Below are 25,588 nucleotides of genomic sequence, written 5' to 3'. Positions count from 1 at the left end.
AGAATACATGTCGGAACAAATGAATCAGTCCATATATACAATCTACATAATGTGGTGGTGATGGCATGTCTTCCTTTTTTGCATAGTTTGACCTCAGTATTGCTGCACAATCCAAATTCACCATGTATTTAGTGTCACTTCAAAACAGAATAATGACTCTTTAAAACGACGTTATCCAGAATCCTCCCGTATGGTCCCTTCTCCTACTCTTCTGGGGCTTATTCAGTTCAGTAAATGTAATTCAGCAGCCCCAGCTGTTTGAAGGCTTCCAAGTACTGTAGATGGCAGGCATTTGGCTCAGTGTTTAAACTGTGGTGTCTCCTTTACCGTTTTGTGCAGTCAAGATTAATGAGGTTTTGAAAAATGTGTTCCTTTTCACAACTATATGCAATGCCTAATAACCATGATATTCTGGCTCCTTCATGTTTCTTCTGCTTGTCTCTACTGTGTATCAACAGTTTGTAACTGGCATCAAAAGGCTAGTGGAAATTAAGTTAAATTGATAAAGAATGTAATATGCTATGCTCATCTTTTAACCATTTTTAATACTACTGTAAGAGAAAGAGAATGCAAATAGCACATGGCTTATCACCCATATATTGTATCATCTGCTATAGAGCTCAGCCCAACTGTCCCTCTCTACCAGCAGTGCAGACCAGACCTATTAGTTATTAGTTGGATCTAAATTTGGAAATTTGTGAAACCTTGGCATTTAAAGGCTTTTCCATAGATCACGCCAGCTTCAAAACTACAAATATATGTATTTATACTTCTAAGTCTAACCTACAAGGCACATAAAGGAAAACAGTCTTCTGAGTGGGTCACATCCGAGACGAAGTCTCTAAGTACAACATGTGCCCCCTGTTGGTTTAGTTATTAACTCTTAAGAGTTTGGGTATTTCATTTTTAAGGTTCCAGGTTTAAATAAAATGATGTTCTGCTTCTGCTCAGACTTCAACAAAATCAACTGTTCGACAGTCAGATCCGTTTTTATAATGTCATGCCACTGTTTTACTATCCGATTTTAAAAGAGCCAGTTTGAATGATTTGCCTGCAACCTAAATACTGCCACTGTTAAGTCAATTAAAATAGGGCCATTTGTGTACCAGGGTTGTGAAGTCACACATTTAACCATGGATGTGCATCTTTGGTGAATTTCTGTCTGTAAAAATATGAAAAAAAGACAGGGAATACCTGATTGAACAAGATCTGTATTTAGATTTGCCACCTTTTTAGAAGAATTTCATAGACCCATTGTTGAAGCAGCTTGAACCACCAAGACGACGTGACTCAATTTAGATGTTGTTTGATGGGCTTAAAAATAATAATTAACTTAAATATCTGGGTACCGGATTAAATCAATATTTGTTTCTGACTGTCAAAACTATTCCACTATTCTCCCCTGAGTTCCACGGTTGAGTAGACAAATATCTGTCACGAGGGAGTTGAGGAGGGAGAGGCTAAAAGGGCAAGGATTGTTTTCATATTTGTGTGACAGCCTGACGTCGACAGCCAATAAATCACTGCCTTCCCTCTCTCAGCCCCACCGTCAGGGTGTGACGTGAAATCAATGTGCTGACAGGGGCTCATCTAAAAATCCCTAAAAGTTCAGTGGTGCAACACAGTACCGTAGAGCAAACGCTGTAATAAATCTGGTTAGTTCAGCACCAGTGAAAATTACAATTGTAGACCATCTTACTGCAAGTGCAGTACCTTGGAAAAAGACCACTAGAACCATTAGCAGACACAATACCAACAATGGGGAGATTTGGTTCTGATACAGTAGCATACCGATATGGTACCTTGGTACAGCACTGGATCTCCAGTGCTGTTTAACATGAATTTGGCTGACTTTATCATATTTTTGCTGTTTAATCACCTTTTAGTAACTGATCTCAAGTGTAATGCAACACTGTAGTAACTTCTGCTTTCCTTTCTGTTCCAGTGGTGGAGAGTCGAGGGCTGCTAGATGGAATACAAAGGGTCACCACCGTCCCGACATATCTGCCTGTCAACTATCAAATCCTCAACGCAGAGTCAGCCTTTTTCCTTAAAGAAGCCAACCAGGATATCATGAGGAACAACAGTTTACAGTCTCGCACGGAGCCCTTCTTTATCTACCAGGCCAGGCAGATGCCCACTTTCAACGCCAGCTATGGGCCCTTCTCAGCGGAGCAACCTGTTCCTCTGGACCTTCTACAGAGCTCCCACGCTTTCGTTGCGTCCAGCATGTTCACCTTCAACTGGAAGGTGCAGACCTACATCATCAGAGATAAGGTTTACTTCAGCTGGCCTAAGGTGCAAGTTTTGTTTTACATTGCAGGGAGAGACTGGGATGATTACAGCACCATAGACAAGCTACCCTGCGTGAAAATGTTCGCTTTCCGGGAGACGCAGGAAGTCCGGGGCACCTGTAAGCTCAAGGGAGACCTTGGGCTTTGTGTGGCCGAGCTAGAGCCCCTTTCGAGTTGGTTTAGTCCACCCAGCGTGGTTCCGGGCCGACAGAAAACTTTGGACCAATCAGAAGGGGCCCCCGTGGAACTCTACTATGTGGTCCAGTCCGCCGAGAATGGGGAATGTTCCTCTGACGACTCTAGAAAGGGGAATTCTATCCGGTCAGACCAGGACAAAGCCTTTGGCCCGTCCACCACCTCCCCCATGCAGAGGATTGGTAGCGTCCGCCTGTACCAGACTCCAGCGTCCCCCCAGCTGTCGGAGCTGAAGCTGGATAATAACATTGTGATCCTGGTGCCATCTAAACCTGTCAAACAAAGGGATATTGTTACTGCCTATGTGTCTACCACCAGCATTACAAGTGTGGAGATGTTTACCCTGAGGTAGGTTGCTATGCATTTGCTGCACTTTTGCATGGGTGAGAAGGGAAATACATGAGGTGGAAACGAGTGATGTCACTGTCAACATTATCAAGATGAACTTCACATGTTCATCACCAGCTTGAACAAATGCAAAGGCAAGCCATCACCAGCTTGCGACTCATGTGGAAAAAACATTTTGTCAGCCTACAGCCAAGTTTGCACAAGTCTGAAATCTGTTTTAAAAAGGACCCTAAGAGTCGTTTATACTTTATTTCACACATGCACCCATACTCCTAGGAGCATTAAACCAGCATTTCATACTGAAATCAAACAGAAAAATAATGTTAACTATCCTACGCTTCTAATCTACTCTTAAGCTGTAAATCATGATTTAAGAAAAATCTTCTGATTCATTGAGCTCTGCATTCCAGTTAGAATCTGCAGATGAGACTAAGTGATTCAGATCATTTAACATGCAATGCAAATGAGGGTTTAATTAATTAAAATGCATTCCATTAGCTTAATGACTGTTGGATTGATCTTAATCACAGCAGGGGAAATATGTATATGCCTTAAGAGATGCTACAACAAGGGGTCATGCTAATTTATCTGCATTAGCATATGTAAATTAAGAAATTGTTTTAAGTAAATGACAAGTTTCTGTAGATAGGCAGGTTTGACATGTCTCTGCCTCTTGTTATGTAGCTGTCCGTTCTGATATGGTGGTGGTCTAAGTTTCCCACCACTGTCACCAGATCTGAATTCTTCAGGTTTTTTCTCACAGGGATAACTCAGAGACAGCTTTCAGGTATCTTTTTGTGGAGCCGGTTGCTAATTGTGAGGCTGCAACTGAAGAAGCCCTGACACTTCAACTACAATGATGGACAGTTGAACAGCTGATGAAGAGTTACAGCTAAAACTGTTTTGAAGTTATTCAGTTATGTTAAATGTGTCATATTCACCTAAAGCAACACTGAGCAATTATTAATGAGAATGAAGCTGTGTTTAAAATTCACAGCTTTGGTGATTCATTGATTGAAACAGTTTGACTACTTACATTATGACGTTCCGTAATACACCCTGATCTCACAGTATTATAGTGTTATTGTGCACATACAGCTGAGGATAACTGATCTCAGTTTATTATACACAATACAAAAGAATAATCTTTTAGCTGCTCAACACATTTGTGGTGGCCTCTCAAAACTGTACAAAGCCTGGCCTAATAAAAATAAAAAAAGATACCTTTATTTGAGTTTCAAGCAGAAGTAATCTAGTTAAATTACCTGCGGGTAAGACTTTGTCGTGTTTTAGTTTTAAAGAATGTGTGGTGATCAATATCTCCAGTAAGAACCCAGACGTCCTCAATGCCAGCTCAATTACTCAATTCATAGTACGTCTGAAAACCATATTTGTTTGACCTGGCCTATTGTGGATAATTGTACCGCGCCTCGGGATGTTCACATGAAAGGAGCGTTAGAAATGCAAATTGTACTGTGTTGCGTAGTGTTGGCAGATTTGAGATTTAGATGTAGAGGTTTTTTGGTGCCTCAGTATTGAATCAAGCCTAGTGTCTTGATAGGGATTTCAATAACCATCCTCTTACAGGATACATCCATCTTTAAGGTACTCTGTAAGAAAGTGTGTCAAGAACTAAAACTATTATTCCCTTAAACCACGTTTTGTATAAAGGTGCAAAATGTGTAACTGCAAAACACTCATATAAACTGGCTTTTTAGTAGACTGCTAAGCAGGTAATTAAAGATATAGCAAGCTGCTATAGGTGATGCAGCAGGCTTCTTCACCAGCCTCCTGTCTCATTCACACTTAAGGGAGGCTCTTATAGTCCCTGCCGGCACTGTGCCAGACTGCCTAACTTTTATGAACGTTGCCCTCTACTGTAATGAGCAATTACAGCATGCTGCTACAGAGTTGTATTGAACATGCATTTTAATCTCCCAAAGCAACTCCCTGTGAAGTTTCATCATTGAATCGTAATTGAGAACGGTGCAGTGAGTTTGCAAGTGTAGCATTAAAGACCTTAATTAAGGTTAGCAGTCTACTGATCCCCCGTTCATCCCCCCCCCTTCATTTAAGTAAAATTGAAAACTTCTGCAGCTCCAGAGATTTCGATTTGCTGTGCTGAAAGGTCTCTGGATCAATATGTTTGCCTGGCAGCTGAATCCAACGGATATGGAGCAGTCAGCGATCGCTCCCTCCCACTTGTAGCTGGGTGATAAGAGCATGTCCCATGTTCTCGTTTGCTCCTGTATTGAAAGCTGAAATGGAAGGGATCCTTTCTCTGCACTTAATTGTTTTATCCCTATTTAACCTAATTTCCTTAAGTGAAGGAAAAATGAGCATCGGAAGGGCAGAGAAAGACATCTTCCCACATATATACTTCCGGAGCTGGGGTGCAAGAATTGAGCTTGTCCAAAAAAGAGTGGCAGATTTTAACTGAGTTCATATTTAATTACAGCACTTTACAGCAGTGGAGATTGTTTCAAGAGATGGGTGGCTATTCATTCAAAGACACAAATACACACTGTTAAAGATGCTGGTTTTCACAAAGTCTCCTTCTTTTAAAGATTTAAGCAGCAGCAGTATGTAGATTCATCACTGTATAGCTCAATTGAATTGACCCATTAAAAAAAAGAACAGTTCTGTTCTTAGTTTAATTCCAAGCCACACTGACTGTGGCGCAATATGCAATTGCAATTCACCCTCCTTCACAGGCAGAATATTAATTCTTTGTGCTTCACCTCATATGAATAAATTCTCTGCACCACCATATAAAACACAGAAATACGCAGCATTGTTTGGTAACCCATCATGGTATGAATAAGAGGGGAAGCATGACTGGCATACAATGAGGCGTAAAGATAAAAGTTAGTGAGGTGCTGAGAAAGAACCAGGGAAAAATGATCTCTTGTGACAATAAGTTATTGAATATGCTGTGAGTGTAGATCATACCGAAGGAGAGACGCGTCCGACGGGTCACTCACTTTTCAAATGTGTTATTTCATATCTTTCATACATACTCCACTGCGCACATTCCACTACAGGAGGTCACATGGAGATTATGACTAAAGAACTCAAAACACTGAGCCGCTACCCTAACCAGTCACTGCCAGGACTCGCATGCTTCCAACATCAACGTGTTCCTTTCTGTGACGTCTTGAAGAGGAAAGCGCAGTCGTGCCGGGAACGCAACACTGAAATATCTTCCAAAAACTTTTACAGGAAAGTGGGAGACATACAGTATGACATGAGGGCTATTTATATGTTAGTTAAGGCTTACTGGAATTATGTTGTTAGTTCTATGTGCTTTAAAGGTAAGGTGCTCAATATGTTCTTTAACACCTCTTGCCCAGCGTGGCAGTAGCACCACAGGAGAAACGCATTCAGGGTCACTCATTGTTAATGTTTTGATCTGTTTCTTTCATATATTGCTTATTTATATCCTTTACAGGATAGGAACACCCATACAATGAAACAATATGCAGTCTTACAGACTGTGGAAGGAAACAGAAACACAGTAGTTTTGACAGTAGTAATAGTGAAATATAGAATTCAGAATACCAACAGTGGTATACCATGGGCAACCATACAACAAGTGTACAGTAAATGAACAATATACAAAAACATTTGTGCAAAAGCAGCTATAAAATAAAAGGTTGCTGTGTAGCGATGATGCACAGCTCCTGGCTGTGCTCCGTGGATTTACAATCCCTAACTAATCCCTGCTCTGTGCAGGAGGTGAAACCCTGATCCCTGTTCCCTACGCTATGCTCAGAGTTTTGATGTATTTTTCGGTTTCTCTAAAGAACCGCAGCTGTCCAATCCCCAGCAGCGATTCCCTGTAGACAAACTCCTCTGGCACACATGCACCCGAGTAGCCAGGGATGAGACCCTGTCTCTGTTACAGGTGGCGACTTTTTTAAAATTTTGGACACAAGCTCCCCTGTCTTGACAGCTTGTGAAGTATTGCTTTGTTGAGAAGAACCATTGCATACTCGAGAAGAATGTGGACTGCCATAAATCCTATTCTAGTATTTTAAATGGTGGCTAGGCTTTTAAAATACATTTTCATACCATTAGCACTAGTAACACTGGGCAGGATTTTCCACTTTACGATGCGTTACGTTACGTTTACTTTATGTTGTGTTGAAAATTCACCTTCTAAATTAAATATCCAAGTTTCATGGATGTGCATTTTGAAAATAGAATTAAAGGAAAACATAAAAAGGTGTAATTAAAGCACCTATGATTGTACTAGCTTCTTTGTATTTTCTAAATGAAATGAGTAAGTGTCACAAAGACGGCCGGAGTGGGTGGCGTCAGACCAGAAGCAGGAAATAAACAGACAGAGAGGTGTGGTTTGGTGAAGCTGAGCGAATGCTTTCGCTCAGCATTTAATAAACAGAACAGAAAATAAAAGGTTTGAAACAAAAACACAGGACACGGCACTTACGCCAAAATAAATATATAAACAAAACGGACTAAACAGTGAACAGACAAACGAACAAACACGGTGAGTGAAAACAACTATCAATTTAATTTACTTTATTTTATTTTATTTTACTTTCTCCTCTCTCTCCCGTTCTCCACTCACCGAACACCCAACCCAGAGTGAAAGAAACGTGCATCTATATATACTGTTGTGCTGGGATTCAATTACTAATTAATTATTCACTTGAATCCCAGCACGTGAATTAATTCTGTGCAACCCCGTGCTCACATATTACATTTAACCAGCACGTGAAGTGATTTGTGCTCTCCTCGTGCCTAAATACAAATCTGCACTTTTTAAATACACGTGAAACACAGACCCGTTTATATCCCGTGTACCAATGACTATACACCAACATTAACACACGCACACAACATACAACACATAATAAGCACACAGGGGCGGGGCACATTGCCACAGTAAGTCATGACTTATTATTAATCACAGTAGAACACATGATTTGTTATTAGTGATCTGAAGGTTTTGGTTTTACAAGCATTGAAATAAAATAATAAATACCAGTAAATCAATCAATCAATGTTAAAATAGTAAAAAAAAAAAAAAACAAAAAAAAACAACTCTAAACATCAAGAATAAATATGCAAATACGACTAATCCCAAGTCATTATCATAATTTGCTTTTGGTAATCATTGAAAAACCCGTAAACAGGATCTTTGCAAATTGTTGATAATTATCTAGGCATCCCAATTAAGCATTTTCCATGCAAATGACATCAAAAGAAAACTAGGCTGCATATTTATAGTGAACCATTGTCTGGAGGACATGGCGTCTATTAAACAAAGCTTAAAATGATGTTCCTCAGCAACTGCCATGAAACAAAAAAATGATCCTCCTGCATTGGTTATCTTATGATTGGATTGTTAACACATTGCAGATTATGGCACAGTAATGGTACTTATAGTAGCGGTATGTATATATTTTTTTTATTTCTTGTAGATTGTAGTTGTTCCTAATATTTCTATTTCGCAAGCCCTACTGACATTACAGAATGTGTCCAATTACAGCATCTAAACCAGTCAGTGCCTGTGTGTTTGTCTGCCTCATTTGTTTTTCATTGTAGTGTAAGACTACTGATTTTAAAATTTGGGATGGTATTACCAGCAAACACAGTTACCACAAAATAGCTTTACTCCAACAAACCATTGATATCCACAATGACAAAAACGACTGCACATATATACAGTCATAGTTTATGCAATGTTGTCAAAGCATGGTGGGGACTGCAGGAGGTGTGGCGGAATAATGCCTGAGGCAGATTCGAGGGCATCAATACTTTTAGGTACCACTATGTAGCATCCTTTACTCGTGGAAAAAAAAATAATTTAACACAAGCTTAAAATTGCAAAAGGTCAAATTAAAATATGAACAAAAAATCTATGGTAAATTGGTATTCTGCCCAAGCCTAAAAACTGTAAAGATCTTCAAGTATTGAACAGGATTTGTCATAACAAAATAAAGAGAACCTGCTTCAGCATCAGCCGAGGTCACTCAGGCATATTATAATCCAAATAAAAGTTGCGCTGTTGCAGATCGATGCATCACCCAGTTCATTAGCTGCTGTGATGGCTGTCAATGCAGAGAGTGTGCATTATGTTAACCAATGGATGCTGACTTTCACATTTAAAGAAGTGATGAGAAAGTAGCAGGTGGCAGAGGAAACAATGAGTGACTTAGAGGCTGCAAGAAACCTGGCACCTTTTTCATTGTGAGAAATCGGTGCGTGTGAGACTGAGGAGTGGTGGTTGGATACAGACAGTGTAGTGCAGCTTGTCACCCTGGGTGTCAATGATGACTTGAACTTGGGAGCAGTCCATGTGCTGCTCTTTACCAGAATTGTTTTATGTTTCTAATTCTTATTTTAAATTACAGCAGCAGTCAGTGCTGGTTCTAAACTGTTCAGAGATGGTTGATGTTCTAGTTTTCAGCAGGTAATGCTGGTCCAACTAACAACACTACATCATTTTTCACTGCAAATGATCAATTGTTCACTTAGTTGTTTGAAGCTGCGTGCGTGTGCGTGTGTGTGTGCATGCGTGGTGTGTGCGTGCGTGTGTGCGCGTGCATGTGCGCGTGCATGCGTGCATGCGTGCCTGTGTGCGTGTGTGCGTGCGTGTGTGTGGAGGTGAGAGCGAGCCTGTTCAGTCTGGCAGCAGGGACTGCTTCCTATTTATGCACTGCTCTGTGTACCTGAGAGTGCTGGATGTTAGTTTTTTTTTTCTTCTTTTATGCTGAATTGGCAGTTTTGATACTAGTGTTGGAGATGTTGTGATCGTTATTTTGTTGTATGTTGTGCTTTAACTCGATCAGAGCAAACTCTAGGAAATAAACCTTGTTTGCTTTAATCGATCCCCTTTGTCTCAACCGAATTTACAGACACTTTGGATTAATTACTCTTTAGAAACACATTACACTCGATAGCCAGTCGCAGACACAATCGTTTGTTCTGTTTTTGAGCAGAGCTCTAATCAGTTGTATTCTGTTTGCAGCTCCCTGTCTGTCTAGCTGACTCTTAAGTGTTCCGGTCCCCTGCCATACTGTTCCTCTTAGTGATGGTGTTTACAAGGCGCTTGCTTTTATTCATCCCCTTAGTTCTCTTGCCCGTACTGTGTACATAGCATCTCCTTGCATCTGGGCTTCTGTCCATACCTCTCAGTCAGTCCTGAGCTCCTGCTATCTGATGCCTTCAGGTTGTTTCTTTAACCTTTCTGATCGTTCAGAGCCACACAAAATGCTTGCTGATAAAAGCACTTGACAGAAGCCAGGTTTGGCTACACATGCACCATTCCATTCGTCCCTGATGGCATTTTATTGCTGTAAGTTCCATTATGGTGCTTAATGCTTTTTTATTTCCAGGGTCCCCGTAGCTGTCCAGTTGAACTTACTGATGATTCATTTGGAGTAATGACAGGCTTAGGCTTCAAAGCTTGGTCCTTTACAATGAGTAAATGCTCAGTCATAAAACACTGAAATCAACAAAGCAAATCATGTTTTTGCATTTTTCCTTTTGCATAGTTACTTCAACAAGCTCTGCAGTGTGTTATGCCTTAACCCTTCAGATGAATTTGCACATTAGAAGTTATTTAGCCTTTCAGTACAACCCAAGTCAAATAAAAGTATATTATTTTAAGAAAGTGGGTCAAGTAGACAAACATTTTTTGTTGAGACGTTTTATCTGCTTGACTTAATTTCTTTGTAGATATAATGCAGAATTTACAACTAAATGTTTAAAAACAGGACTTTACTGCAGTACTGAAAAACAAATTGAAGGGGGAAATGGGTCAATTAAATGGTACTTATTATCGCTCTGTGTCGTGTCGTACATTCATTACAAGGGAGAGCTCTTGTAATTTTATTTTTCAGAGTGTTACTATCTCCCCTCAGAGACCTTTCTTTGAATAGCACTCTGATATCTGTTAAACATTCCTGGGCAGGAGCAAGACCTTACTTTGTGGTGAGCTGTGTTTGCAACGACGCTGACACTGCTGTTAGTGCACCAACCAGGTGCAGCCCAGGGGAATGTTAAAAACCTGCAACTCAATTAAGACCTGCAGCATTTGTGTAAATAATAGAGGTGGAGTATAGAGCCATTGAGGTGTGATGCCTCTATGTGCAGCATGGCGTGGTGGAGAGAGCCTATGATTAGGTGTACAATAATTTCTAATATGCTAGACATAATTAGCAATACTGCCAAAGAATGTTCACGACTGAAAGCTCAGGAGCAACAGCAGCTTGAGATCCAAATGTCTCATTCTACCTACTTGCCTTCTGCAGTCACCCCTTTCAAATACAGAGACCTGCCTGAACACTGCAGTTCAAAGATATACCTTTTATTGTGGCTTCTGCAGCTAGTAGTGCTAGAAGAGGACATCTTATGCATTGTTTAGAGGCACGTTGGCCTTTTGTCACTGTCTTTTAGTGCCTGAAGTTAGAGGTTTTCAGCTGAGTGGTCTGTCGCCACCATGATTGATTATTACCTTCTTAAGCAAATGACATCTCTGGAAGATCTTTAGTAACATCCTGCTTCAATCAAGATGGGTAAGGCAGTACAAATTATTGACTACAGCAGAGCCATACTGGAGACTTCCAACCCAAGCTTTGCTAAAGGAATTAATCGCTTAGCTGGCTGATCAATTTGAATCAGTGCATCCTTTTGTATGTGTTTTGTGTTGTGTTTCCTTAAGTGAAAAAAATTAAGGTTTTACATCTGGGAAATCAAGTAGTACATCTCCAGATTGTAGCCCACTCCGAGTGTCGTGGCTGTTACCACATGTGCTAGGAGAAAACATGTATGCCCTTCCTTGTTAACTGGGATATTCACGTGAAGTGAACACACAGTAAATGCCATTTTGAGATTCATAAACAAAGGTTGTTTCATTTCATTTCACCTAATGGTTACTCAAGCAAGCTGTTTGGTGCTGGTATTTTAACTGACAGCATAATAACAATGCAGATTTTATTTGTTTCGTCCAAAAATAAAGAAATAAAGAAATACATCTAACGGGGTAAAAATATAATCATTCCTGTCGTCTTCAAGCAGTAACAGTTATTCAGTTCCCAACTGTCTGTGACACAGCGGCGGCTAGCTTGCAACGTGCTGGCAGAAAGCAGCAGCATTGTATTTGATTGTTAATAGGGTTCTTATCTATTTGAGATGCCTCTCAACTTGGCTGATGCACAGAAAATGTTCTGTTTACTGTGCCACTGGCAGAATTAAACCCAGCAGAATCATTGTCACATTTGCTTTACAAGCCTGGATATTTCGACTTCAGAATCTTGATATTCGTTTGCTAATCTCTGCTCCAGCTATTCTACAAACACTTGTGCACATTGAGTTGTATGGCAGAAAGAGAAAGCTCAAAGGTATATACACTCTTTATAACAACTGTGGGTACTGTAGAACTGTTTCCATTGATTCATTAATTTGTTAGATTTTTTGGGGAGGAGTGAGGTGGATTTTTCTCAAGGATTAAGTAACAAGGTATCAAAACACAAAAGATTCTATGCTGAGCTTGTCTATAGTGATTCTGTTTAGTTCTGTACCTTTTTGTCAGCTTTCATATAGCATTATAGAGGTCTTTTTTTATCAAATGATCCACCTGTATGCTGTTGACAAGAAGAAAGCAATAGCTGGTACACAAACCCCAAAGTAACATAATATACTGAAACTAACAAACTAACAGTCGCCTATCACCTGTGGGTCAAATATATAGCATAATTGCACAATAATGTTAAAACTGGCTGGAGGCGTATATCATTGTGTGATTCTATTTGCAGTGAACAGGTACAAAACAATGGAGAAACACAGTTGTTGAACAATCTGCCTTTTTAATGTCTGCGAGTATTTCATTCAGAGGAAAGTTAGAGGAATACTTTTGTTCACACAAAGACATCTAGTGGAAGAAAAGAATGCGTGGCATGCTGAACATCAAGCAGAATGGAGCCTGTGATAATGCAGAGAGCTTCGAACACAGAGCAAATCACCCCCCACAGCCTGCCTGCTGCACCACACAAAGAGATACCTATAGATACGAGGCAGCGCGGCTCTGGGGGTGCACAGCATTTGTAAGCCATTTTTCTGCTGCTTGCAAGACTGTGCCTGTACACATTTCAGTCAGGAAACAAACACAAGATTTTGGTGATCTCTTCTCCGTCTGCAGCAGTGCTGTGTTCTCACAGTGTTGTCTTGTTCAACATACACGACATGCCTAGCTGTGACTACTTATAAGCTATTAGACCGTGGAACAGCTGATCCTTAAAGCACCTTTTGTAACACAATGCCCCTCCTTACGAGGTGCAATACAGACATATAATTACAATATATCATTTAAATGGAATTGTATTGACTTTACATCCTGCCAGCAAGTTGTTTCTACATGTTTGGCCAACAATGCATCATACAACTGCAGAAAAAGCTAGAAAAAAAGGTATAAAATAAGACTTTGATTGAAACAGTCTCTATTCAAAATTAGTGTCATTAGTTCAAGGAACCCATAGACATTTTGATAGATAGATAGATCGATTCCTATTTGCAGTAAGGTCATATCAGCTAATGCTAGCCTAATCATTTTGTGAAGACTGTTATATCTTTTGTTTGACACCGCTATGTTTAGGTACTAAACCATAATTTCTTTGAGCATTTTCCAGCGTTTCTTTATTTGTATGCCTGAGCAATAATTACCTTGGGTGTTAGGATTTGAGTTGTATCTTGGATATATCGCCACCTACAACTGCAGTCTAATCCCAGATTAAAAGTATTTAAGATACTTTGAATGTCGTCCACTACGGTGACTACCAGTCCCAGACCGGGCTGGTCAACACAAGTCCTCTTCAAAGCCCCTTTGAAAATTGTTAAATATGAACCAGCAACAACCTGGACTTAAATCAATTGGACTTGAAAGTGCATGCAGATGGTGTGGGTTTGCTAAGCACTCTTCTCTGTATAAGGTTTCTCATGAAAATACCTATAGTTCCAGCATTTTCTTATGTAAGGAAAAATGCTGATATTAAGAGCACTGTCACTGTATCTGTCTCCTCTCTATCAATAATCACAAAAACTTCCAAAGAAAAAAAAAGCACACAGCAAGTGGAAGGGAAGCAGAACCTAACTGGGTGGCATGAATCAACCTTCACGTTGTGGCAGCTAAGGAGGAATATTAACTACACCAAGTTAAGCAAAGGCATGTCAGAAAGCGTTTACCATGAGAAAGGGGGTACCAGCTTGGCAGTTACAAGCTTAGTGAAATATTTCTTCACAACAGGGCCTAGCTCTCGGATTGAGAATAGCTGGATTTTTAATGTTGTTGTGAGAGCTGCAATCTTGAGAGGATCTCATAGTCAGGATTTGTTTTTGTAAATTTGGAAATGGCATGCAAGCTCAGCATTACTATTTTTAGGATTCAGCATAACATGACATGTCAAACAAACCTCAAACCTTAATTGCAGAATTACTGAAACTTCACTGCTGCTGTCTACAGTGTAGGTATTAAAATGTCGAATTTTTATTACGTCAATTTGCCAAGGATGTTTTTATTTTGTTTACCATATGCTACCTTAATTATTTAGTTTGCTGGTTTCCATGGATACCACTTCATATCAGCCAGTATGTTAAAATCTCAATTGGCCTTTTATTGAATTTCTGTAGTACCAGTATGCCAATGCAACTGGCTAAATCTGACACCTGTTATGCAGGAGGAAGAGGAGCCCAGGTTTTGGAAATGGATGGAAATGGATGATTCCTGAGAATATTCTGCAGGTAGAGGGGGGCATTTTCAAGCCAGTTGCCTTAAACTGTGGAGGAAAACCTCTAAAGGGTATTCTTGTAGCAAACAGTCAAGAGAACTAGAAAAATATGCATTAAAAGGTCACTGGCTAGTTAAAAAAATTAATAGCTTGCTGGTAAACTTTTAATGTTGAGTAGCCAGTGGTTGGCAGCAGAATTGTTTGCCTGTCCGTTCGCTGCCTTTGGTCTTTTTTGAAGATGGATTGCTGCTCCTTGTCTAAGAATTCATTTTTCTTTCCTCCAGTGCATTGATCCCTTTTTCTCAGCTGGCACTGGCTTAAGTTAATGTCATTTTCAAGTTTGGGTTCAAGCTTTGGCCATGCACTGAGAGTGGGCTCTGGGGGTTCTGCACTGTAGTTTTGAATCATTTCAGAACAGAAGCTTGGCTCGAGCACCCGAAGACCTTTGAATGTGTTTTTATCAGATTTCATCAGATTCCATATATTGGCTATAAAATAGAACCGAAAATAAACAGGCAGTGTGGCTAAATGGTTTTATTTATGACCAGATAGTTTAGACACCGAACAAGCTGAACAAATTGATGCCTCACAATAAATAACTTGTTTGTCTCTTGGGTATTTCAATACTACTTCAATAATGTCTGAAAATAATCTCAATTTTTACCTGTTAGATTATCATCTGTGATTTTATTTAAAGCTGCAGTCTCCCATAATTGTGTTCAATCGTATAGTGAAATATGATTCCTGGTTGACTAGTGTAAGTTATAGGGATGTTAACGCAATCGTCATTGTGGGTGGGGGTTGTGTGTCACTTGAGAAAGTTGAGAAACAGGTTCCCCAGTCGATTAATGAACCGTCGTGTGTGAATACAAATAATATCAAAACAATCAGGATTATATTTAATAATCTACTGCTGCAGTACAGATCAGGTAAAGAAATGTGTTTCTTGTAAATAATAATAATAATAACAAAAACATGCTCAAATAATTCAATTTAAAATAATCTCTTATTCGCATTACACCAATGTGTGCAATGCAGCAGCATGATTTATTTTGTGTTACCATACCAGTAGCCTACAGGCTAAAGTAAAAAGAAAGTGCGCTAGGTGTTCATTTGATTTCACTACTGTATACTGTATACTGTATAAGTCTACTGTACAGAATTATATATCTTTTTTCATAATGTAATGATAGCCTATCCAAAACACATTAGTGTTATTTCAGCGCAATGATTTATACATTTTAAATACATGCTCTTAATTGTATTATTACTTGTACTGTGATACTTGAAATGTATTTGCTTACGATTGTAAGTCGCCTTGGATAAGGGCGTCTGCTAAGAAATAAATAATAATAATAATAATTGAGCACTATAAATGTATGGGGCTACTCCTGTATGATTACGTAAAGCTTTTTGATAGAAACACATTTTTTATTTGGGGGTGAAGGTGGGGGTCCCACTATAGATTTGGATGGGGATTAAACTGCCTTTCATTTATTTATATATATATGTGTGTGTGTGTGTGTGTATAACAGTATTAAAATAGGTAAAATGAAGACGAACAGAATGCATTGTACAGATGACGTTTACATTCAACAAAAACAATGTTATTTTGATTCTTGCACCCTTGCATGTATACACATTATCCTTCAGACACCCTCTGCTGCAGAAAACCACATCTCAGCTCCCGCTAATTATTTGAACAATGTCACACGACTCTCGCAATGTATAACGCTAGAGATCTCGCTTAGAAGATGTAACAAAGATTTAAATTAGTAGATTGCGGCTGTCTTCATTAACATATTTTCATTTTAGTACACATAACCCCAAGTATTAAATGCAATAACACACACAGTATAGACATGACTACTGTTTTTACCTGTGTGGCATTCTGGGAATCTCGTTGCCCATCATTTGGTGCCAGGTTTCATTGCTCAGCAGAAGCATTGCAGAACGTCCAATTGACTTTATAATCTGCTCTGTACAGTGTGCAGAGGGTAAATTATGTTGTAACTGAGTGGCCCCACTCAGGTGTGAAAAGAGTAGACATAATGGGGAGTGCTGACTCTGCCCTTGGATACAGAAACAGGTTCTTCCCTTGACACGATGAAGTTCTTTTTTGAAAGAAGCCTCCGGCTCATTGAAAAGGTTAAGGATTCATCAATGACCAGGAAATGGCAGTATATGCAGGGAGGCAGCAGGGCCAGGCGCAGGGTAAATGGAAGAGGAATGGACAGTTGGAGCCGGGCTGACAGCCTCTGAAGAGCATTGTTTGCAGACTGGCCCCTGCCATCCATCACACTCTCTGCTGATCTGAGCAAATTCAAATCGACGGAAAGCACACGATGGGCAGGAGGTGACTCTGGAGCTGGCGCCAGTACTTTAGACTTAAATAAAAAAGCAGCCAATGAGATAAAAACAATAAAGACTAAAAACACTGCATTCCTATAACCTGTGCATTGCAATGGGAATATTGTCAGAAGTGACAATGTATAGTCGTAACATTCTATATTTATAGTAAAGACAATAATAATAATTTGGTACCATTCTAGATGCCCTGGATGTTGTGTTCTGCATGCTGTCTCCCAACCTCCCTGGTACCAGATAGGATATCGAATTTTACTTTAAATGCCCTACAGAATCAGAATCCTTTAAAAGCTGTGAGCCCAAGATAACCCAGGTCAGGCAGTTTTCTGTGTTAAATAGTTGTCCTGGTTTTAAATGAGTCAAGTCTGTGTTCTATCTACCATTTCATGACTTTCTGGTTTTTAGTTCCAGTTTCATTTTACATGCTTATTAATATATAACAGCACTTTGTCTAAACTAGCCTGTACAGATATGTAAGGCAGGCAACTGCAACTGAACAGGAGATCCTAAACTCATTGTCAAAACACCTTGGCACATACAAATGTAAGGGCATAGTAAATAATAATAATAATAATAATAATAATAATAATAAGAAGAAGAAGAAGAAGAAGAAGAAGAAGAAGAAGAAGAGCATTTAATTTGAAGTGGAACTGAAAAAGGTAAATAATTAGATTAACAAAAGTTAGAATTGTGATTTTGAAGAGTAATAAAATATGTCAAACATGAACTCTGGGATTGCTGAGGAGTCAGAATCACGATGAGGGTAATTATCAATATGCTAATTAGTTAGCATAATGAAATTCAAGAACAATAACAATTTTTTAAATTGAAATCTGAATTCCTACAAACTGCTAGGTGCCAAACGTCGGTTCGCATTATAACAGTGAAAAGGTTATTGCTATTATCAATTGTCGTGATACATGGGGTTGTATGAAAGTGCCATTTTCTTTTAAACTAGCATTTTGCAATATGGATAAGAATTTAGTGTACCATGCTGTCAATTAGAACATATGGTTTGTTTGTTTTCGTGTTCTACAGTGAGTAGGAATACACTGGGCACCAAAACAGTGAATTAAATGGGCTTCCCTTTGCAACAGATGGACATACAAATTACCAGCCTTCATTTTAAAGTGCTTAACAAGCATGATTCCTAAATATTTACCTGACCTGTTGATCTGTTTGGAGTGAATGAAGAAGCCCTGAGTCAAGGGCTGTCAGGATAAACCCTCTCTCTTTTCGTTCTGCTCCTGCCTTGCAGAATAGCTTGAACAGTCACGATTGAAGCCCCCTCCCTCTATACAGACCCGGAATTCTTGATCCCCTGTTGACATTCCGCCTCCTTGAATACATCCATATTTCATGGAAGACTGCAGAACATCACCCCCTTTCCTTCCACCACTATCAAAGAAGAATTCCCATTGCAAATGCATGGCAGCCTAGAGATTGCAACTCGCACTGGTCTTGAAAGGGTTAAAGGAGATGCTGACCAAATTGTATCGATCAGCAAACGAGGCATCTGCGACCTTTAGTCAGTGATTGGACTCAGGGGTCACTGGTTCAATCTCTGTCACCTCCCCTTAGATCAGATGTGCAATACGGGGCTACATTGATTTTGTTTACTTCAGTGTGGCTGAAAACATGAACACAAATCCAAAACCTAAACATGAAGTCCAAACAACATTATATAGAGCAGTAAGGGCACACTGGGTCCTATTTAGTTGATCTAAAAAATGGTGGTATTTAAATGATTAAATAAGACCCTATTTGCACATTCGCACTGGCAATAATACACTAAAGAGTCTCACAAGCACTGTTATTTGATTTTAGGAACATTTTAGGAGCTATTAAGCATTCTATTTCAGTTTTCTGAACAGTGGCTAGATCCACAGCTGTTTATATCAATTAAATACACCCCACTGCCTGTTCTTTAATGGCCCAAATGAAGCAGCAACATTGCATTTACTTGGGTACCTGGGTAGGGCTCTAGGGTTAGTTTCTAACTAATCAGGTAATTTCATTGTTTCACTTTAGCAGCATATTCGGGTCCAATACATGTCACTGGCTGTAAGTCATGTCAGTCAAATAGAGGAAGCATCTGGTTGGTTATAACAGTAAATAAGATGTTGAAGGGGTGAGGACAATTTCAGCATCCAAGACATCAGAAAATAAGGCTTGCAAACAGAGCTTTCTTTAACCAAATATATTAGCAGATTTAATTTTGTAAAATGAAAAATGCATGCTTGTGGAAGTTCATGACATTTAAGATTTAAGGAATGATTTTGTTATCTGTATCTACTTTAAAAACGGCGGTGGGTGACTCTGGGTTATGTCAAGCTCCCCCTTCCCCCAACCCCAAGATCAGCTTTAAACTGTGAAAGTAATATATATATATATATATATATATATATATATATATATATATATATATATATATATATATATATATATATATAAAAACAGTACTGTGCAAAAGTTTTAGGCAGGTGTGAAAAAATGCTGTAAAGTAAGAATGCTTTCAAAAATAGACATGTTAATAGTTTATATTTATCAATTAACAAAATGCAAAGTGAGTGAACAGAAGAAAAATCTACATCAAATCAATATTTGGTGTGACCACCCTTTGCCTTCAAAACAGCATCAATTCTTCTAGGTACACTTGCACACAGTTTTTGAAGGAACTCGGCAGGTAGGTTGGCCCAAACATCTTGGAGAACTAACCACAGTTCTTCTGTGGATTTAGGCAGCCTCAGTTGCTTCTTTCTCTTAATGTAATCCCAGACAGACTCGATGATGTTGAGATCAGGGCTCTGTGGGGGCCATACCATCACTTCCAGGACTCCTTGTTCTTCTTTACGCTGAAGATAGTTCTTAATGACTTTCGCTGTATGTTTGGGGTCGTTGTCATGCTGCAGAATAAATTTGGGGCCAATCAGATGCCTCCCTGATGGTATTGCATGATGGATAAGTATCTGCCTGTACTTCTCAGCATTGAGGAGACCATTAATTCTGACCAAATCCCCAACTCGCATTTGCAGAAATGCAGCCCCAAACTTGCAAGGAACCTCCACCATGCTTCACTGTTGCCTGCAGACACTCATTCGTGTACCGCTCTCCAGCCCTTCGGCGAACAAACTGCCTTCTGCTACAGCCAAATATTTCAAATTTTGAGTCATCAGTCCAGAGCACCTGCTGCCATTTTTCTGCACTCCAGTTCCTGTGTTTTCGTGCATAGTTGAGTCGCTTGGCCTTGTTTCCACGTCGGAGGTATGGCTTTTTGGCCGCAAGTCTTCCATGAAGGCCACTTCTGACCAGACAGTAGATGGGTGTACCAGGGTCCCACTGTTTTCTGCCAATTCTGAGCTGATGGCACTGCTGGACATCTTCCGATTGCGAAGGGAACTAAGCATGATGCGTCTTTCATCTGCTGCAGTAAGTTTCCTTGGCCGACCACTGCGTCTACGGTCCTCAACGTTGCCCGTTTCTTTGTGCTTCTTCAAAAGAGCTTGGATAGCACATCTGGAAACCCCTGTCTACCTTGAAATTTCTGCCTGGGAGAGACCTTGCTGATGCAGTATAACTACCTTGTGTCTTGTTGCTGTGCTCAGTCTTGCCATGGTGTATGACTTTTGACAGTAAACTGTCTTCAGCAACCTCACCTTGTTAGCTGAGTTTGGCTGTTCCTCATCCAGTTTTATTCATCCTACACAGCTGTTTCTGTTTCAGTTAATGATTGTGTTTCAACCTACATATTGAATTGATGATCATTAGCACCTGTTTGGTATAATTGTTTAATCATACACCTGACTATATGCCTACAAAATCCCTGACTTTGTGCAAGTGTACCTAGAATTGATGCTGTTTTGAAGGCAAAGGGTGGTCACACCAAATATGGATTTGATTTAGATTTTTCTTCTGTTCACTCACTTTGCATTTAGTTAATTGATAAATATAATCTATTAACATGTCTATTTTTGAAAGCATTCTTACTTTACAGCATTTTTTCACACCTGCCTAAAACTTTTGCACAGTACTGTATATATATATATATATATATATATATATATATATATATATATATATATATATATATATATATATATAATAATCAAAAAAAGCTTGTGTACTTGACACAATGACTACAGTTTATTAAAAGAGGTCATTCACACAGTACTACAGTATAGTGGGCTGTACTGATAGCTTTCAGCCCAGATATTGAGTTATCACCTTTCAACAAGGTCCAATAGTAATGAAGCCCCCATTGTTTCAGAGTAGAGACAGAGCTCCAAAGAGACTAGACCCACCAGATACCTCTCTCCTGGCTCAATAAAAACCCTTTGTCCCCATTTCCAAGGCACTGACATAAAACACACTATCAACTCTGTGGTAGATGATCCTGTAGGAAAGTTGAGGTTTACACCAGTATCCAGGATCAATTGCTGCAGTTGTCTCCAAACATGAACCAATTATTTATATATTGGAGTATTATTGAGTCAGGATTCGAGCAAATCATGCACTGGCATCAATAAATATTCATAACAGTACAGGTCATGCTGTATTTGAAATGGTCTGTTCTGGAATATACAGAAACAATTATTTGAGGACAGTCTTTCCCCACTAGGCTGCTACAAAATCTCTTGGAAGTTGTTTTGTGCAGTGCAATTCAGCTCATTTGCAGTTTCTTTTTTCTTTTTTTTTAAAATTTGGAATCGGCAATTATATTTTCGCCAATTTTTCTCCCAATTTGGAATGCCCAATTATTCAACCTGGCTCACTGCTGCAACCCCCGCACTAACTCGGGAGAGACGAGGACGAACACTTCTCTGAAACGCGTGCCGTCAGCCATCTGCTTTTGTTCGCACTGCAATCCCACCGTGAAGCCACTACAGAACTACAGCGTCGGATGACCACGCAGTTCTGAGTTGCACACAGGCAGGCCTGCAGGCACCCGGCCAGCCACAGGGGTTGCTGATGCGCGGTGAGCCAAGGATTCCCCAGCCGCCCACTGGGAACTCCTGGCCACGGTCGGCAGTGACATAGCCTGGATTCAAACTGGTGACCTCCAAGCTATAGGACGCATCCTGCACTCCGTGCAGAGCCCGGTCAACAACAGTTTCTATAACATTTAAACAAGTGAATCCCTGGGCTTTTCTTTTTTATTCGGACCAATAATCTAAACAAATCAGTTTTGTTTTATATAGTAATGTTAAGAAGTGTGTCTATAAATCATCCCTTGAAGACAAAAAAACACGAAAGCGCAGCGGCATTTAGATCCGCCACTGTTTAGATAATTTACAATATATTATAAAATAGTCCATAACTAGGCTGCTTTGCCATCTTGATGTTGTATCTTATTACCAGTGGAGTCAATTATAAGTGACTATTAACGCTTTAAATGGGAAGGCGTGTATGGTGAACTTGGCCAATCAACGACAGTATGTTTAAAGCCTAAATCCAGGAGCTGACTGGATCTATTCTGGTGCCAATGTACAGTGTAAGAAATGAAATAGCTTTGAATTTCCTTTTCATTTTTCTTTTCAGTGATATACTGTAGACTCTCACAGGGTCAGTGAGATTGTTCTGCTGTTATATGGGTCTAATGTGCCTGCGACACACATAAGAAGCACTGCACTGTTCTGTGAAGATAACTATATTTAAATAGTATTCCATTTAATCAGTACAGTCTCCTGATGACTTGCAGTGTTTGACATTATTGGGAAATCTATATGTCAACACTTGCTGGGCTTGCTCTGGGGGTGATGAGGGCACTTCGCTTCACAAGCACAGCTGTCTGGGTCTGACCGCTTTGACAGCTAAAGTCAAGTTGCTTCCTGTCTGCTGCAGGAGCAGTTAAAGCTGCAGTGCTCCACAGCCTCGGTCCTATTCAGTTATACAGTATGCTCCCTTGGTGTACTTAATTCTACTTCAAGAAGGCAGCAGACCCTCCTGGCTGTCCAGTTGGTTTGCAGTCTCCACCGCTGATGTTAAAGACTAAAGCTTCCCTTGAAAGCTGTTTGTAAATCTTTGAGTGGTTGTGAAAACATACAAATAAATCACTGATCTCATATGTATATATTTTTACAATAACACGGTATCCAACATGAAAAGCTTATATATTGCAAAATATGAGCAATAATTTATTTTTGTAAAGATTTAAAAAGCGTTAGACAAACTGGACTTACGCAACATTTAATTCTAAAATATTGTAAAATATAAAAACACTTTTTTATTTCTTCATATTACTCCAGTCGTATAGATTTTCTTCAACTATATGGCCATGCTAAATATTGCATAAGTAATACAGACATCACTACAGACTTTTCTTTAACCCATTAAGTGCCATTGTCCTCATTTAAGGACAGGCTACTTTGTAATTTTTTGGAGCATTTTAAACTGGCATCTACCTGTTATTTGAATTTTCTCTTTAACTATAGTGCTGTGATAACTTACTCTAATTTTGTTAACCGCGGAAGTTAAATCCAAATCTAATGCATCAAATTACATCAGCTTGTGTTCTGTTCAAAGAAGAATGAATTTGGCACTTAATGGGTTAATTATTCTTCATCTACAGACTCAAGCAGTAAAGAAGAAATCAAAGCAGGTTTTAGAAGTCCCATAACCTGATTGCCATGCCTGCTGCAAGTACGAAGTGGCAAGCCAAATAAGCTATAGCACAATCAATGTGACAACAAAACCTGAAAAACGAATCAATCTACAGCAAAATGAAAAAAAGACTTGCCACATGTTAAAGTTTTTTTTTTTTTTAAAAGCCTTGATTATTAAACCTTTAAGAATGTGCATTGATCTTGACAGCACTCTCTGTTCAACTGCATACTTCTTAGTGCATTGGAAGTTGATATATGAGAATGATCGTGGATGAGGCATTCACTTGTGCAGCGTTTGGTTCACAAAGGGAAGGTGAATGAAAAGCTTTCATACATGTAGTACAGTACATAGCTCCCCGGAGGGATGCTGATTAGGAGAATGCTAAATACTGCAGGACACAAATGGGTTTCTGCTTTTAATTTGCCTTTATTATAATGAGTAAGAGATAAGCAGACAATCTAATTAAAATAGATGCCGACTCAAATCTAGCTAGTTAAAAAAGATAAATGCATTTATGAACAATACAATTAAAACCAAATCCGTACCTTAATATGCATCCACATTACAGCTCATTCAAGTAATTCTTCCTCGATTCTTATTCTTTAAACGAGCCTTGCAGTATTTTTAGTTAGATGAGCAAATTAGTTTTTAATTAGCAAAGTTTGTAAATCTCTCCTCTTGCACAAACTATTAAGTTACCTGTAGCAAGTCTGGTTTAATTGAGTCTGTCATTCCAACACATTTTGCACTCTGGAAAATCTTACCATACATTGCATTTACAGTATGTGTGTGTCTCAGATTTCTGGTTAAAGACCTGTTTGATTTAATTGAGGAGCAGTTGCTCTGAATCTTGACTGAATCACAAATATTCTGGAGACTCATCATGCTAAGAAATAAATAATAATAATTTGTGTGTTGGTTGCAAAGGTTGTTGAGAAACATGATTCCAGGAAACCCAGAATACATTGGTTTAAAACATTTCTTCATGGTAGAAAATATTACTTTTAAAAATATATATCATGAAATGTGTTTCAAGAATAGCCAATATACACTATATTGTATTTCAAGGTAAGATTGACTAATTAATTTTCTAGCTTTGACTCTTTTAATGAATAATATAAAGCCAGTTGTGATACAATCAATTACTTCACCAAGGTAACGTATTATATTTCATTAGCACTCGTCCCTCTTTTTGATTGCTTCTTTAATTAAATATGTGTACATTGTGAGGCTTCCTTTTAAGATGTCTCATAAAGAGGCCAGGTTTGTCTGTGGAGCATGTGGAAAAAACACTGCATGGGGACTTCAGTTTTAATCCATGTCAAGGTTCATGGACATTCTTAGGGGGTGAATCAGAATGTTCGGGCAATGACTGGATTAGTTTGGGAGGGATTAAGAATCTAACAATGTTAATCTTTTTTTTTGTTCTCTTTAATGTTCAGAGGAATTCCATAATGAAATGGTGCAGATAAAGTGTTCCGAGGATTTACTGCAGATATAAAACCAAAAATAGTGAAATTCATTACTTAAATTAACTTTCTTGTCGTCTGCCTCCTGATGCTCACTTTTCTCATTACGAGGAGATGAAAAAGGCTTTAATTGATGTATATTTAAGCTTTTAGCCTTTTTTTACAAGATAAAAAGAAATGGCAATTTATTGAGAGGTCATTAAACACCATGCAATATTACAGTTGAAGTGTGATGTGTTCAGTGTATAGTAGGTTGAATAAATGTACAATATGGAATAATTAAACAGCTCGCACAGTAGGTTGCTATAAGTAACCTGCAAACTGTCTGTGCCTTTTCAATTATAACAAATACATACAAATCACTTTTTAATAGCAAATCACCATTCGGCACCAAATAGATACATGTAGAAGGGGATCTGAGCACAATACACTACTGATAAAGTCCATATCACCAGTTGCCTATAGGGTGTTTCATTTTATAGGGAGTTTTTAAGCCATACTTAAACCAGGCACCAAGTGAAGAATATATTCTGCCATTATTATAAGAAATGTTTTGTAT

The 25,588-nt window shown here is 39.0% G+C and overlaps 1 protein-coding gene across 1 annotated transcript in view; it reads left to right on the top strand.

Moving 5' to 3' along the window:
* The window catches only part of LOC117426130 (transmembrane protein 132C-like), a 120,867-nt gene that overhangs the window by 28,631 nt on the left and 66,648 nt on the right, over positions 1-25,588 (top strand). Inside the window, exon 2 of the mRNA XM_059033143.1 lies at positions 1,946-2,837. Within this exon, the coding sequence (XP_058889126.1) occupies positions 1,946-2,837 (892 nt within the window). The remainder of the gene's footprint in view (positions 1-1,945; positions 2,838-25,588) is intronic.

The sequence above is a fragment of the Acipenser ruthenus genome, chromosome 11 (assembly GCF_902713425.1).
Source record: "Acipenser ruthenus chromosome 11, fAciRut3.2 maternal haplotype, whole genome shotgun sequence".
Lineage (NCBI taxonomy): Eukaryota > Metazoa > Chordata > Actinopteri > Acipenseriformes > Acipenseridae > Acipenser > Acipenser ruthenus.
This window is presented reverse-complemented; position numbering and strand designations above follow the sequence as displayed.